This window comes from Antedon mediterranea, chromosome 4, assembly GCF_964355755.1.
Source record: "Antedon mediterranea chromosome 4, ecAntMedi1.1, whole genome shotgun sequence".
NCBI lineage: Eukaryota > Metazoa > Echinodermata > Crinoidea > Comatulida > Antedonidae > Antedon > Antedon mediterranea.
In genome coordinates, this window is record NC_092673.1 from 33689873 (window position 1) to 33706346 (window position 16474).

The 16474-nt window shown below is 33.1% G+C and overlaps 3 protein-coding genes across 7 annotated transcripts in view; 2 read left to right on the top strand and 1 right to left on the bottom strand.

The window, feature by feature from the left end:
* The window catches only part of LOC140047375 (breast cancer anti-estrogen resistance protein 3 homolog), a 28473-nt gene extending 22087 nt beyond the window's left edge, over nt 1-6386 (bottom strand). Inside the window, exon 1 of the mRNA XM_072092366.1 lies at nt 6349-6386. The gene's annotated coding sequence lies outside the window, so the exon portion shown is untranslated. The remainder of the gene's footprint in view (nt 1-6348) is intronic.
* On the top strand, nt 1990-4848 carry LOC140047827 (uncharacterized; the record flags this gene model as incomplete). The annotated part of the gene is made up of 1 exon (XM_072092860.1): nt 1990-4848. A coding segment is annotated over one exon (1500 nt), but the record flags the coding sequence as incomplete, so codon positions are not given.
* A 495-nt stretch (nt 6387-6881) lies between the features above and the next one.
* LOC140047377 (uncharacterized) lies at nt 6882-15879 on the top strand. 5 transcript variants are annotated; one of them, XM_072092370.1, is made up of 11 exons: nt 6882-6948; nt 7745-7945; nt 8312-8503; nt 8825-8965; nt 9186-9326; nt 9644-10318; nt 10593-10784; nt 10923-11057; nt 11284-11409; nt 12191-12257; nt 14404-14532. In XM_072092370.1, the coding sequence occupies exons 2-10, from the start codon at nt 7754-7756 to the stop codon at nt 12239-12241; spliced, it is 1845 nt and encodes a 614-aa protein (XP_071948471.1). In that variant the 5' UTR covers nt 6882-6948; nt 7745-7753; the 3' UTR covers nt 12242-12257; nt 14404-14532. The 5 variants fall into 5 exon arrangements, with proteins under 5 accessions (XP_071948471.1, XP_071948474.1, XP_071948473.1 ...); XM_072092373.1 differs by having other exon boundaries at nt 12191-12243; nt 14404-14508; XM_072092372.1 differs by having other exon boundaries at nt 12191-12267; nt 14404-14494.
* Nucleotides 15880-16474: the final 595 nt, after the last annotated feature.

Here is a 16474-nt window from a genome sequence, read left to right on the forward strand (position 1 = left end):
ACTGGTCAAGGATAATAGTTCATCGTACTACTACGTAAATGAAAAAAACAATTTTGAAGGAAGGGATAACAAAAACTTTCAATCACATATAATAACCAGAAAACAAGATATAATATAAGTACATCTTCAACAAAACTGTTAATCCAAAAGTTTGTTAAAATATTTTATAATGGAACAAAATGTTTAAATGGAAACTGGATCAAGAGAGAGACTCCGATTGGTTGATAAATAATACTTGTATCCTGTACTACACACACTGACTGCTCTATATTATCACCACAGAAACTAGAAACTGTTCAAGTGTCAATAAACATGATAATTAGTTAGGCTTATTAACAGATAAGTGATTTTACAATTAATATGCCTCTACAAGTATTATTGTTTCCTCAATTAAGATTTTTTTTACAAGTTTTGTGATAAAATTACAATTTATGCAAAAAAGAAAGATAAAACGGATAATAATAATGATATAATCATATGATATGGAAAGATATTTAATAATCAGAAAGAATAAAATAATAATTAACAAAATGAATAAAATATTAACTGTTCTGATTGCTTTGTTTACTTAATAAAAACATAAAACTAACAATTAAAAAAACCAGAAATTGGGTCAAGTTTTTAGGGTTATTTGGAAGAATAAACTCCAAGGCCATTTATTTGGTGTTATACACAAAATAGAATATGTTAATTTATGGTTTGTACTGTGGTCAACCTATTCTGGGGACACTCCTATTAAAGGGACACTTTTTGGTGTCCCAATGTGTCCCCTTAATTAAGATTCTACTGTAAAATTTTCTTATAAAATGGAACACTTTTGCCTCAAACATTTATGTGATTTTTATACGCCTAAACCTTATAATAAATATTGCATGTTTAAAAGCCAAGATATAGGTAAAATAAATAATCAGCGATGAATTACATTTTATTTTCTAAAAAATGATAAATTAGATCAAACTCTGGAGTTAAAATGTATGGTTTTGATTTAATAGACTAGCAAGGGAATTCCAAATGAATAGGTCTGGGCATAATATAACAGGTTACAATTAGAATCACTCAAGCATGACTTTCCTCACATAACAAGCCAAGAATTGAATTGTTAAATTACCAGTCAACCAATCAGGAATTGGAATTATGAATTCCAATTATGCTAGAATTGGAATTACAGCTGCTGTTGTTACTTGTTGGTGTTGTTTCATATCTACAGTTTCAGGCCTAGAAAAACATCAGAGAGCTTAGGAAAATTCATTCGTATTCAGTGTTTAACAGTGTAAATATCAGAAACTGGCATAGTGTAATAGTTTTTAGTAGATTTCAGATCATTCTGATCTACCTTTTCTTACATGGTTTTGTGACTGTAGTGTAATAATGCCACGCATTAGAGCATCCGTTTACAACCATTTTACAGACCCCAGTGTCAGCAAAACATTGGGAAATTGCAGAGCAACGTGTATGCACTGTGGTATTTCAGTGTCTGGATCAACAAAGGCTACATCAAACTTTAGAAGGCATCTACAGGTAAGTGAGTACACACAGACATGTGGCAGAATACTGTAGTAACTAAACCGGAATGCTCAAAGACATTTCTAAATAAAACAGTACCTACTCGGTTTGTAAAATTTGGAACAATCCAGTGGTACTCGGTCCTTTAGTAATTTTAAGTTTGACCTTCCCCTGAATAGATGTTGAGCACCCTTCATTTGTTTCACTGGAAATTGTCCAACACAAAAAAAAACTTTGTCAGGTCCAAAAGGTTGCAAATTGTTTCCAATTACAGTACACTTTCCATTCGGTAAAAACCCTTTGGGTCAGTCCAAGACTGAGTGTCCAGTAATGAGAGTGTTGACCGTAATTTAAAATACATTTTTGTATTATTTTCAGAGAAGACATCCTGAAATTTTGCAGATAGCCGATTCGCAAGTTTCAAATAATGATCAAAAAGTTATGAACAAATTCATGATCGAACCTGGACAAATCAAGTGGAGGCATTGTGATCCTAACCAGATCCAACTGAATGACCAACTGGTCAAGTTCATAGCCACTGATCTTCTACCTTTATCGATTGTCGATAGTGATAGCCTACGTGAGCTGTTGCAAGTAGCCCAGCCTCAGTTTAACATGCCTAGCAGAAACTATCTGAGTACGATAGAAATACCACATCAACATGCTACCATCGAGAGCAAAGTTAAATCTCAAATACAGAAAGTTCCAAATATCTGTCTCTCTTTGGATGTGTGGTCCAGCACAAATGAGCACTTCTTTATTGGGATAATAGCAAATTACATTGTAGACTTTACACAACACTCTGTCCTTTTAGGATGCCAGCGGTTGAAAGATCGACCCAATGATGATCTCGTCCTTCAGATGTACAACGAAACAATCACAGCTTACGATATTGCAGATAAGGTTTGTAATATAATTACTGATAATATTTCAAGAGATTTTAGCATTATACCTGATGACACTGTTGCAATTGATGCTGATGAAGATGGCACTAAACATGCGGTGGCTGTATCAATAACAGACAAGTATCGCTACCTTCCGTTGCATCATAGCCCTTGTTTTACTCATGCTTTGCAACTTGTAGTTTCTGACAGTCTGCAAGAAAGTGACATGCAACAGGTGTTGACGAAGGGATTGATGCTGTTAGGCTCAACAGAAGGCTTAGAATCCAGCCCACAAGATGGAACATCATGGAACAACCAGCTTAAGATGCTTAGACCTATCAAAACAATTCCTGAAGAGACTTTAGCAGAGTTTGAAGAAACGTTTAAACTTGTTGAATACGAGATTAAACTGATTATCGAACTATGTGAGATTTTGAAACCATTTGAAGAAGTTATGGATCGGATTGACGGAGAGCAAGATGTTACATCTAGCCTTGTTATTGCCTGTGTTCGTAGTCTTAGACAAGCTGTTGCCAGACAGAAGGAAGTTTACAAGAGCGAGATTGTGGACATATTAGAGTCATCTATAGAAAAACATATTTCCCAATATGAACAAATGGATGATTTTAAAATAGCTGCAACTGTAGATCCACGATTCAAGTTAGACTGGTGTAAGGACGATGAAGTAGAAGGAGTAAAGAACTTATTGATGCGCAAAGCAGAACTCATCTGGTCAAGACCAACTGCACAAGATCAACCAGTTGAAAATAAACGTAGTGGCATGTTCTCTTTCATGACATCTCGATCTCTGCCATCTAACCAACCATGGGATTCCTCCTCCATAGAGGTATCTGAATATCTTAACCAACCATGTGAACCAGAAGATGTAAGTCCACTCGACTACTGGCAAACAAACCACCAGAGGTATCCTGTAGTTGCTCAAATTGCCTTGCAGTATCTTTCAATTCCTGCATCATCACAATCAACCAAGAGGATATACAGCAACGATGGAAAAGTCTTTAGACCCGAAACGTGTAATTTAAGTGATGCAAGATTTGAACAATTGATGTTTATTCGTTGTAACTACAAAATTAAGGATTAATATGACTTAAAAAAAAACTAAACAACAAAATAAAACCTTTTAGAATTGATAACACCAATTTAAAATTGTTGTATTTGAAAGATTAAGAATAACTATATCATGTGTTGATTTGTAGGTGTAGTTGCATGTATACGATATCAATATTATTTCTCCAGAAACTTTTTAAAGAATTAATTAAATTGAATATAAAAGATAAATTGGTACAACTACAAGTTTGAATATAAATTAATAGAAACGATTAAAAAGGTTTAATTCCTTTTGCTTCTTTCAATTGTTTTTTCAGTTGAAAACTGAATTAACAACAATCATACACATATAACCGTGAACAATAAATATTATATAATTTATGAAAATATCAATCAATTGAGATAAAATGGCTAGTACAAAAAGTGAATGTACTGTATGATTCAGTTACAGTATCTAGTTAAAAATTATTTCACTGCAGGAATACATTTTGTTTACTCTTTAAAGCGTGGTTCCCACTAGCGACGCCACACAAGGACGTAACGCAACACAAGTGAATTGACCAATCACAAGCGATGGCTTATTCGCTTGTGATTGCTAACTGTCTATAACTTCGCTTGTCATTGGTTAAAACGCTTGCGTTGCGTTTACGTCCTCGCATTACGTTCTAGTGGGAACCAAGCTTAACAAATAATAACATGTGTTTTATCATGGCCGTCATAAACATTTATTATCATCACTTTTGGCAATGAATTACGGTATTTTATCACAGTCACACAGATTTACTTTTGTCGTAAGATACCATGACCATGAAAATGTTGAATGTTCTACTTGAGTTTACTGCAGTAACATTTTGTTTACTTGTTTAGCTTTTTTGAGCAATCATGCACACTGTTTATTTCAGCACCAAATTAAAATCAATTACAGTAAAAATGTAGTTTTTGCAGTAATTTTTTGGAATTTAATTAAGTTGGTCACATGATATTTCATCATCTTGAATTCATCAGAGGATCAAGAGTGATAATTCGAAAACATCAAAAGTTTCATGTAAAGCTCTGTCTACACTATAACTAGTTTGACAAAAAAAGTGTGATGTGCCAAACATCACGTCCATCACATTTTGTGGTCACAAAAAGTTTGTTAATGTACTGTAGACAGAGCTTTAAAGAATGTTATTAATTTTGAATAAAGAATAAGTACCAGCATTCAAACTACAGTACCGAACTTGGTTAAAAAGTGACTATTTAACCTAGGTAAATTGCTGGAGGCAAAATATTGTGGTTGTTGATGTTCTTTACATGGAAGTAGGTCTGGCAGGGTATTTAGAGATTTAGCAGTTCAGAAGTTCATCTACAGAATGTTTGATAATAAATACCTGAGTAAATATTAAGAAAGTAGTAGGATTTAGTATGCAATGAAATCTTTAAGACTCTTACAAATTGCCAGTTGACTATTTCCTCTAGTACTTTAGCTTCATAATAAACACACTAAGATGACAAGTTTTTCTGTAGGCTATATTTATTTGCTATCTGTTTCTCAGGTCAAATGAAGAACTTGACATCCTTTTCTCAAGATAGATAAACCAACACAATAGTTTATCTGTTTTACAGTCTAACGTAAACTTGCTGCATATTTGCCACTCAAATTTATGGAATTTAACTTATTCTTTTAACAGTACAGGGACTGTATAATATAGTTTTGCAGTATTGCCATCTAAGGTCAAGTTTCAAAATCAATTTGACATCTCAATAAATATGTAATATAATATTGTATCTGATATTCATCTTACGCAGATTCATTCCATCCCAGATAATTTTTCAAACTACAGTATAGTATGCAAAATTATGAAAAAGAATCCTGTAAAAACAATGACATAATTTAAGGTTACTTACCGTGTTACACTACGTAAATTTTGGCAAATATGGATGTACAGAAATGCGGATAAAAACTATAGAAATTCATGATCGTACAAGTTTTTTTAAATAATTGTTTTTATTTATTCAAAAACATTCCAACAGGAACAATGTTCCGACTTACAAGTGATGTTATATAAAAAAATAGAACATAAAAATATGTATGTATGTACTCAAAAGATTTAAAACAATGTACAAGACATTTCAGACAATCAGAAAACAAATCAACTTCAGGTCAATTAACAACAAAATCATTCTACATATGAACACACCAAATGTTGTTTTTGTTGTCTCTTCAATTTAATTAAATTATATTTTATTAACTTTAAGAAAATATGATCGCATTATTATTATTATCAAAGGGGCATATATTAATAAACCAACAGTAACACAATACTGTACTAATAATTTGATGACCAAAATAGCCAAAACATAAAATGCCTGTTGAGCATAGGAGGTATGTTTTCTCAAACAACAAACATAGCCTAATGATGGGCTTTTTATGGGCCAGGTCATTAAACTCCAGTTCATCTCTCAAACCGTTTGAGCAGCTGCTGCATGTGGCTATAGCATTTCAATCTCATTAAAAAAACGTCAATACTACAGTATTATACTTTTTATTAAATAATAATAATGACAGTAACTCTTTTCTTTATTTAAAAAAAAAAAAAAAAAAGTTATACAGCCATCTCTTTGGAATTAGTAGGCCTACAAATCTATTATATCGACGTCGAAAATAAAACTAAATTCACCGGCGTTGTAGAGTGTGTGTGGAGGAGGAGGAGAATGACCTTCCAGATGCCACCACTCACTGGGCCTACAACACATCGAGTAAAGAAATGTAAAAAACACTTAATTACGTAATTATTACAAAAGAAGGCTTGTTCCAAACATGTTAGTATTAAGGTAGGCTACATATGTACTAAATAGAGGTAAATATTAATTGATTGTCAGTTATGTTTACTTAAGAAAATCTTCTTACCTTTTCAACTTTCTTTCGCTGCTACCGAGGAGGCAGCTTTTGTTTGTGTGACCAGGTTTTTAAATTCGTCTGCGAGTCAATGAAGCGTGAAGTCAAAAACATGCGTGTTTTATTTTAATATTTTATATACAATACAATATATAATTATTTAATATAAAACAACATAAATAAATAGTATAAAATAAATTTGCAAAAAAGGCAACATGTTTCTATATTTTGAAATAGGAAAAGAATTACACCGTATTCATAGGTAGGAGTGTCACACATGGAAATTACGTCTCTATCTTTATCTATTATTTTCCCATACCGGTTGTATAAATGGCATAAACTTTAGTGATTACCACCGATACCACTATCTATTTTAGGGAGATAGCAATAGGGAAATAAGTGAAGACAAAAACATGAGAAAGTGTTTAAGTTTACGAACTAAACTAAGTTTCTAAAAATTGGTAAAACAACCTTGGACATTGCGGCAACTAATCACACCAATAAACAAAACATACCAAAACAATCAATGAGGAAGTTTTTGGGTGGTGCGTACGTACGATGACAAAACGGTTTTACCATCATTTGTTTCGATAGTGTATATGAGGAAACACGGTTAGTTATTTTACTGGTTAATAAAACAACTGTAGGGATATTAGTTTTATAAAACTGAATAATAACATTTTAAGTTCGATTAGAATGTTTGTCCTGAGAGACTTGTAAATGTTAAGAGGTAGGCCTAGGCCTATATAATAATCAGCAACAAGTGTCAAATTAAGCAACCGGTAGGTCCTAAAAGCAGCAGATAGCCGCGACTTAGTCAGCAACTTACGTGGTATGTTCCTATGGTGGTAGGCTTGGCTATGAAGTATACCTGTACCCGACATTTCGTTATAATGTGATCTTTTTTTAGTATGTTTTAGACTATTAAGATTAAGCTGTGCTTGGCTGGCTAAATATCATAATATGTGTCTGTAATTAAATTAAGTACCATACAAAAAAGTGTTTCCACAGAGCAGGGAGGGTTGTTGGATATTAAATCGCATTAAAGGAAAGCCTTGTCAACACATCAAACTTTATGCGACAAAAAAAATGTGATTTGCTTATATGTTATGGACATGAATTGATGATGTCATAGCTCTACCATATTTAAGCATATCACTACCATATTTGGGCACATCACACTTTTTTGTCAAACTAGTTTGATAGTGTAGACAGAGCTTTAGTGCACTTAAACCAATATCACAGTTAAGTTACTAGGCGCCACACATCTATGCAGCTGTTGAGTCTAACTGTCATGTTCATATGTTGCTGAACAATCACAATTTGACATTTCGACTTTTTGACATGTCGAAATTAAAGATCCCTTAAAATGTCAATAATCACTTAAAAATACAATTTTTACTTGTAGCTGGTAGAAATGGATTCTATACTCACTCATAAAGAAACTATTCTGACCTGGCACCAGGGTGTTACAGCGTTTGATCGAGGAAGCCATCAGGAATCTTTAGATATTTTGCTTCAGATTCCAGAAGCGTCGATCACGTCAAGAATATTCTACAACATTGGACACATTTACCTTTTTCTACAGGAATACACAAAGGCAGCCAAGGTTTGAAGAATGTTGTTGCTTTTAAATAATTCTAATTGTGGTTGATATATGTTAGAAATAGTAGTGTTAAATATAGCTGATATCATTTGACTAGGTTACATGTTTATTCTTATAAACATTTAGTCTTGATGCCCCTGAAGTGAAATGGTAAAGAGTTTTTAATTTATGAGGACGATGGAAAACCTAGGCATATTGGCATATTGTGTTGTTACCAATGTTTTGTCGTAAATTGAAAACTCCCTATTGCCTTGACCCTAACAATCAAAAAAGTTGATAACCTAACTCACATCCATGTGAAATAATATCAGTATTCATTCAGTATTTTTCATTTTCAATGTTAAAAATTTCTTTTTGTTTCTTTCATAGAATTTTGAAGCAGCTTTTGAGAAAGACTGCCATCTAGCTGCCGCTTTCTTCCAGTGTGGTGTTGCTCTTTTTCGGAACAACAAATTCAATCAAGCACGCAAGATGTTCGAAAAGAGCAAAGAGTGTCTTCGTGATTCACAATATATTGATTACAAAGCCGTTGGAATGACTTGTAAACTGTACAGATGTGAGGTTAGTTTGATATGAGAAAAAAGATTCTTCACTCTCAATGCCTCATCCTTTGGATGGGATGTAAAGCATAAGCATACAAAAATCTGCCATATTGCTTAATAATAATAATAATATGCTTTTAAGTGCTTCACATTACATGTATGGAAACATACTCCCATAATGCAGCTAGTAATCAGTACAAAGTTGTGTGCATTATCTATAGGCAAGATTCTACTCTGATTACCTCATCCTTTGGATGGGATGTAAAGCATAAGCATACAAATATGTGTACTATGATATTTGATGATGTATGACGCACAATTTTTACTTTCTTTCTGATAGATTCTCTTCAACATATCTACTGCAGTTGCCGCAATGACAAAAGATCCCGAGTGGGCGCTTGATATATTAAGCGACACGGACAAATGCGAGAAAGAACCAAACCATGTTCAATCAATCCAAAAAGCAAAAAATCAGCTCAAGGTAGATGTATAAAATAATAATAATAAAAACTGCTGTCCAGAAATATTACTGTACATACTGTATAAACATTAGTACACCTAAACATTACACTTAAATACTATACCTAAACACTATGCCTAAACATTACACCTAAACACTACGCCTGAATACTACACCTAAACATTACGCCTAAACACTACAGCTAAACACTACACCTAAACACTTTTTAAACTTCTTTCAGGATGGTGTTACTCCTTCAATTTTCAGTCTACCTGAAAAAGAATTGTTTAGACCTCCAAAAGACAAAATAGAAAACATAAATAAGACGGATTACTTAGGACAGTCTAAAGTAGTTCACACGGTACCAGGATCTAGCGTAAAAGTAAGGCAAAGTAATTTGTAATGTATTCTAGTGTCTACTTATTGGATAGTCTAGTCTTGACAAAACTAATGCAGCAGACAGATTAATAAAGTCCAACTGGAGAAATTTTCATTGGACGATATCTGATTTCAAAAGGGGAAGATTGTTTAGGATGTAAGAATTTTCGAACCCCATCTTAGAAAATAATTACAGACCCCTTTAAAAATTAACTTTGATGTTGAGCTTGATATGATAGAATATCCACTAGTTTCACTTCTCTTTGCCTTTAAAATAAAAATCAACATTTTAAAATACTTTCTCTACTGTTTTATCTACAGAAACCGGCCAAACAAAAGGAAGAAAAGGTTATAGATTTACCCATTCCTAAGAGGTCCTCCTTGGAACCCCCTTCAAGAAAACCTCCAGGTTCAAACATGTTCAAACCAATCAACTCTCAAGATTCTAGGTCGAGTCCCACACCTCCAAACAGATTGCCGCCCTCTCCAACATCACCTTTCAATAACGAATCAGACAGGTTACAACCGTCAAATGGTAAATTTACTAATCCATCTGGACGATCTAGTCCAGTACCACCTGGTAGACCACCACCATCTGGCCCAGGAGGGAGACCTAGCCCAAGCCCAACACCTCCAATGAGACCACCTCCTATGAGCAGTGGCAGGCCTAGTCCATCCCCACCAGCAAGGCTACCTCCTCAAAGTTTTGAACGTCTGAACAGTGCTGGTAAAGGTCCTCCAGCAAGGCCGCCACCAATTTCTCCATCTAATCTCTCACCACAACCATCGCCAATAAATTCACGAGGGCCTAGTCCAAACAAACTCTCGCATAAAGAGATTATTGTGACTTGGCATAAAGCTATGCAGGTGTACGAGTCTGGTGCAACTTCAGAAGCCTTGGAGAACCTTACTTCAATTCCAGAGCCTTCTGCCAAGATTCTGTTTAACATAGGAAGCTTTCAACTTTTAACTAATGATGTTGCTAATGCACAAAAGGCATGTAATAATAATTTAAAATCACTAAAATATACTATTTAAAATTAAAATACAATGGTTTATTACATATTAAATTAAAGGTTAGGTTATACTAGACAAATTTAAGAAAACAAAAAATCATTGAAATGAAACTAGTTTCTGAGATCAAATTCTGCCTAAAGCAAGGAAGTAATTTGACCAATCACATTGCGATAGACCATCTGAACTATCGCTTGTGATTAGACTTTCTTTCTTCTGTGATTCTAAATAATATATATTTTTCATTACATTTCAGACATTGGAATTAGCAGTTGAAAAGGACGAACACATGGCGATTGGCTTCTTCCAACAAGGCATTGCTTTGGCTCAACAATCAAGTTATGAATTGGCATGGAAAGCGTTTGATAAAGCCCGCAGGGCACTGCGACAAAATGACAGCATCGACTACAAGCAAATAGGATTGCCCTACAAACTATATGAATGCGAGGTTCGGTATTAATTTAAATATTATATATTTGGGACAGGTCATAAATTTGAATCAATTTGAGAAAACGAAAACTTTGAGAAAGCAAGGCAACCTATTGTAGTGTATTCGACTCACTTTTTATGATTTTTATTTTGATAGGTTCTCTATAACCAGTCTCTTATGTACTATCACCTTGATGATATGAAGTTAGCTAAAGAAGTTTTGGAGTTGGCACTGAAGAAAAAATCTGAAATTAGACATAGTAAAATTGATTCTGCTATGGTTCAGCTTAAGGTAAATTAAATAGAAATATTATTTATTCAATTAATTCAGCCTTGGAAGGGCATTATTTAAATAATAGTTCCCCACTCCTTATATATAACAAATTTTGTTACCCACCTGGCCGTTAATTACTAAGGCTAAACAATACTATAATTAAAGATTTTCATAAAGAGATTTTTTACTAGTTTGAACTTTGTTATGCTTGAATAATTTTATTATATATATATTTTTTTAATAGGCATCAAAAGGCTTTGATTTATTTACCCTTCCTAAAGACGCTGTGTTCAAGCCACCAGCTTCGAAGGTGGAAAACATATCAAAGGTGGATTACCTAGGCCAGAAAAAGGTCGTAGCCAAGTTTGAGGTACGAACACTCGTTAGTAATGGGTACCAGAAATGATGACTAACACTAATAACTACTAACAATAATCTGTATATTAATTCCAATAAAGTATGACAATTATATTATTATATTGTTTATGTGTTGATTGGGTACGTCATAGTAATTAGAGAAAATACATGCATGTATGATCAATATATGGATGTAATATAAAAATGGATGACTTTGAAGCCCTAAGAAACTATTCTCACTCACAAAGAAATGCTTTTTGAAGAATCAATAACCTTGTGTCAGACCCTTTGGTAGACTTTGTGTGAACTGGGCATATCCCTCTAAAAGGTTATTTCCAACAAGGACGTAAGCCCCAGAAATTTGACATTGCTTTGCATCCAAGTGGGAACACATCTTAAAGGTGAAAGGTTTGATTATTTTTCCAAATTGAAACTTTACATGCTATAAAGCCTTGTCTACACTATCAAACTTTATGTGACAACAAAATGTGATATGCCCATATATGGACATGATGATGTCATATCACTTCCATATTTGGGCATATCACCACCATATTTGGGCACATAACACCTTTTTGGTCAAACTAGTTTGATTGTGTAGACAGAACTTTAGAGAGAATAGAATTATCTCCCATAGAATTGGTAAAATTACTGTTTTGTCTTTTTTTTTGCCTATATATGTTTGTTTCTAACACCGTTTCATTGATTTTTCTTGAAACGATTGAATATTGTTAAATGTATGTTAAGTGTGTTTTATTTTATTTTTATTTGGTGTTTTTCCTTCTAAAAAAAAGGGCAAAGCAGAGCGTGGTATCGCTGCACTAGCCACATCGATGATTTATTAAGGGCAAGTGTTTGAGGGTAATAAAATGTAATAATCATGTGTCATGTGTTCTAATTCTATTAAACATAAATTCATCACATTTCATTATTTTAATTTGTGGTATTAGTGAGACATGCTTGTGCTATCATTCATTTTCTAAATGCATTAATAATTAACTTTTGTGGATTGCTTGGGGCAGAAACTAAATATATAAATTAAATTGCTTACAGTAACTTCTTGGGTACAATTTCCAGGGTTGGATCCAGGATTTTTTGAACGGAGAAGCAGTACATTTTAAAAAATCTCTGAAAAAATAGATATCAAAAAGACTCACTAAACCCATTGAGTGGGGATGGTATGCCTACTATGTTCAGAGTACCTTTCATGCAAAATGCTTTATGCAGGTACCAGGGAGTTGTACTCCCTGCAGGTACATAGGCAAATCCACTACATGTTATATTCAGTAATAAGCTCAACAGGCCCATTACGGCAGAGTTTCTGGTTAGTATGATATCCAGAATATTATACATTGTAGGAAAGAATTTTGGATGTTTGGAACCTCTGTAAGCCTAGTTTCAGATATTTTGAGACTATTGCACGAATGTTGGATGCAAATAATACTCCATAATTCACAATGCATGCCATAGTGACTAAGCCATTTGCATTTTAACAATGGTGTTACAATAATATTGAAAGAGTCCTTATCATTAATCTTATCTTAAATTAATCAGTTGTATTTATAAAAAGTCTTGGAATGCAGTTTGTTGGCTAGTTCCAAAACTATTGGTTGCTATCTTTTCTTATTTTTAAATAAATTGTTTGAAATAAAAATGAATGCATGATACAGCATTTGGAAAATCATTGTTACTTTATTTTATACATTATTTTAAAACCTATCATTGTCAAAAGATACATATATGATTCAGTTGTATATGAGTTTCTACTGTTTGTTTAAAAGCAATCGATTGTTTGTTCGTTACAAATGTTTTATTTTATAAACACAGCATATATAAATCCAAAGGTAAATTACTAATAAAATGACAATGCTGTGGGTATCAGTGGCTGGATCTCAATGGAGATACAAAATAAAATAAGCAAACAGCTAAATCTAAACGATAAATTAAAACAGAAAAATTAGTAGAGCTTTCAGGCAACATATTGTGAATTGTGTGAAGAAAGTCTTGTTTCAAGCTAAAAACTTAAAATATATGTATAACTTACAAAACCTATACAATCAACCAACTTAATACCATACCATATCTTCAACTTTTTTTCTGCTCAAAATTTCAATTTTAACTTTTAAATTATTTCTGCTATTACTACGGTATTCTAAAATAGTGCTATAAAAAAATAGAAGTTTTATTAAAAAATGCAGAATTTATTATTCCATTATAATAAAGTATGATAATAAATGAACAAGAATGGTAGTAGACAACGGTTAATTATTATCATTATCATCATTCCTCTATCTCTAGTTTCATTGCATTTGGTTGGTTGATTCGTAAATATTGCTCAACCGTATGTGTAAAATGTACTGAACCAACGTTTGCAAAAAAATGGCTCTCAGTTATCAATACAAAATCTCTAGTTCACTAATCAGACTGCCAATCTCTTGGGTGAGACTTGAACCAGACACTCTCTAGGCCACTAACCTTGTACCACTTCTTTTTAGGCTGCAGTGTCTTGTACCTAATAGAAGTTGTTTTTGACAAATTTACTATCATACCAGATTCTTCCTACATGAAAGTATTATGGTAGAAGTTATTACATTGTCTGAATGATTACATACTTTATCCATATTGCTATTAAAATTTGTTTGGATTTTAATATTATTGGTAATAAATGGTCTAATAATAATCAAACCTTTGTATTGCGCATGTGCCAATTTCAAATAAAATGAGCAAAGACGCATTTTATCCTTAAATTTGCTAGATAAAAATGAATTTTGAAATTAATTTGAAATGACTCAGAAGTGGGTGAATTGGTATGAAATGCTTCCAAATATCCAAAATATAGATCTGATCTGCTTGCATATAAACAGTGAGTTTGAAAAGCTAGATCTGCCAAAAAACCTGTCGTGTCAAATATACTTAACGAATGCAAATGCTGAAACTCTAGAAAAAAGTGGTATATCAAGTAATTGCACTAAATTGTATTAACATAATAATTTGTTTGTTTAAATAGGAAAAAGAAGTGAATGGCAGACCAAGTAAGTTACCACCACGACTAAGCATGGATCTTGGAAATAAGAATAAACATTCGGAAGAAAAACGGCGATCGTCCAGTCCTGGAATACGCATCTCATATCACGGTAGTTTAGACGAAGATGCTAATGTTTTTAGAAATGAAATGAGTGACAATCGTTGTAACTCACCGCCCGATCTCGATGAAGAAGGTGATACTTACGGACCTGTCCCCGAAGGTATAAGCAGTGTACGTATACCAAGTTTAGGAACACTTCCAGATATAATTGATGTACACTCATCCAGCCTGGGACCTTTACCAGACGTTAGCATTTTACGTTCACCCAGCCCCGGTCCTCCAGCCCGCCCAGCACCAACTCCTCCTCTTGATGAACGAGCAGAAAGTCCTGGACCTCCCGCGAGAGACGCCCCTGCACCGCCGGTCCCATTAAAACGTGGTGAAGATTTAGATGAGTTGTACGCCAATGTAAGGGCAAAAAAGTATAATAATGTTGCATTACCTAAAGTTCTTTCTCCGACAGCAGATAAGAAGCCATTTCCATCACCCAAACCCAAACGTTTTTAAGATTCTTAAAAAGTCCAATAGTAGCTTAAAAAGTTTAATAGATGTTGTTTTCATGTAGTTTTTTGTAAAACTAACTAAATCTGGGGGTACCAGCAATTGACAAAACAATACAGTTTCAACTTTATTATTTAATATCCTTTTTTTTATTTTTTTAAAATTTATTTTCAGTACTTAACCAGGTGGTGTTATTGCATTCCAAATGAAATAGTTTCTTAACAATAGTTTATATATAGTGTACAGACATGAAAACCAAATTAATGTGAACATTTCATTTACATTTCTTTAATTTATTTATTATTTAAAGACTGTAGTATATTCCAAATTCATTCCATTTTTAGAATATAAGATTAGATATAGTAAAATAAGGTAAAATTTTGATATTTTGTTTTAAACACTAAAAAAAAATGTTTGTATAGATCAGTAACACAATATTATATTGTCATTGCAATGCAGATATGGTAGATTGCAATTCTTTACTTTATGAAGTTAAGAGCCAAAAAAAACTTTGAAATATTTTTGTTCAATGATGTTATGTATATAGAAGATGAGCTATTTTTTTACAATGTATAAAAGACAATAGGTTGAATATTGTGTATAATGTGAAAGATATAAAAACCATCCAACTATTCTTTAAATTTAGTTTACCAATTGTTACTGTATTTTATATGTTTAAACTTTTCAAATTATGCAAATTTAATGTAGAATACCTCAAGATAAGCACCAATGCGATAGTGCACATAATAGCTTATTTGCATGAGATGCAGGTGGTGGGGTGCAAGTTGTTATTGTAATGAATATCACAGCTGAAAATTAAAACTTTTTAAAAGCTTTTCAAAGTTTGTGTATTAATTTGTTGTATGTGCGAGGGCAATAAATAAATGCATACTGGTATATTGGTATTTTGTCTGATCAGGGCCGATACGTAAAGGCATTTTGATATACCGTACAGAACGGTTTTTTAATATACTAGATATTGAAAATTGCAAGTGAGTGCTGCGAGCAGATATCTAGACGTACAAAATGTCCAAATGGAAAAAATTACTCGTGTTCGCGTCTTCACAAATGGTCTTAGAGACCGCCCATAGACTATGCAGTGTTGACCAATAGTTGGCTGTAACGAGCCAATGACCTTTTGGATCTGCCCAGCGATAAAGCGTGACTAAAATGGCTAAATGTGAAGGATAAAAAAATTCTCGTGTAGAATATTTGTTCATAGCAACCGATCTGACGGAGTGCAGAATATGCAAATGAATTGCTCACAAATCTGAGCGAATTCTGAAGGAGACTACATGTGCTTAAAAGGATATGTAACTTCTAGATCTATTTTTCTTGTAAAGTCTTGGGTGAAATGCATTTACAAGGATAAAATAAACTACTGACTTTCGTTATAATTTAATATACAAGAATAGTTTCTTTAAATGATACAATGATAATAACCTACTTACAATACCATAAATTATAAAATGTCATTTTAATAATAAAATGT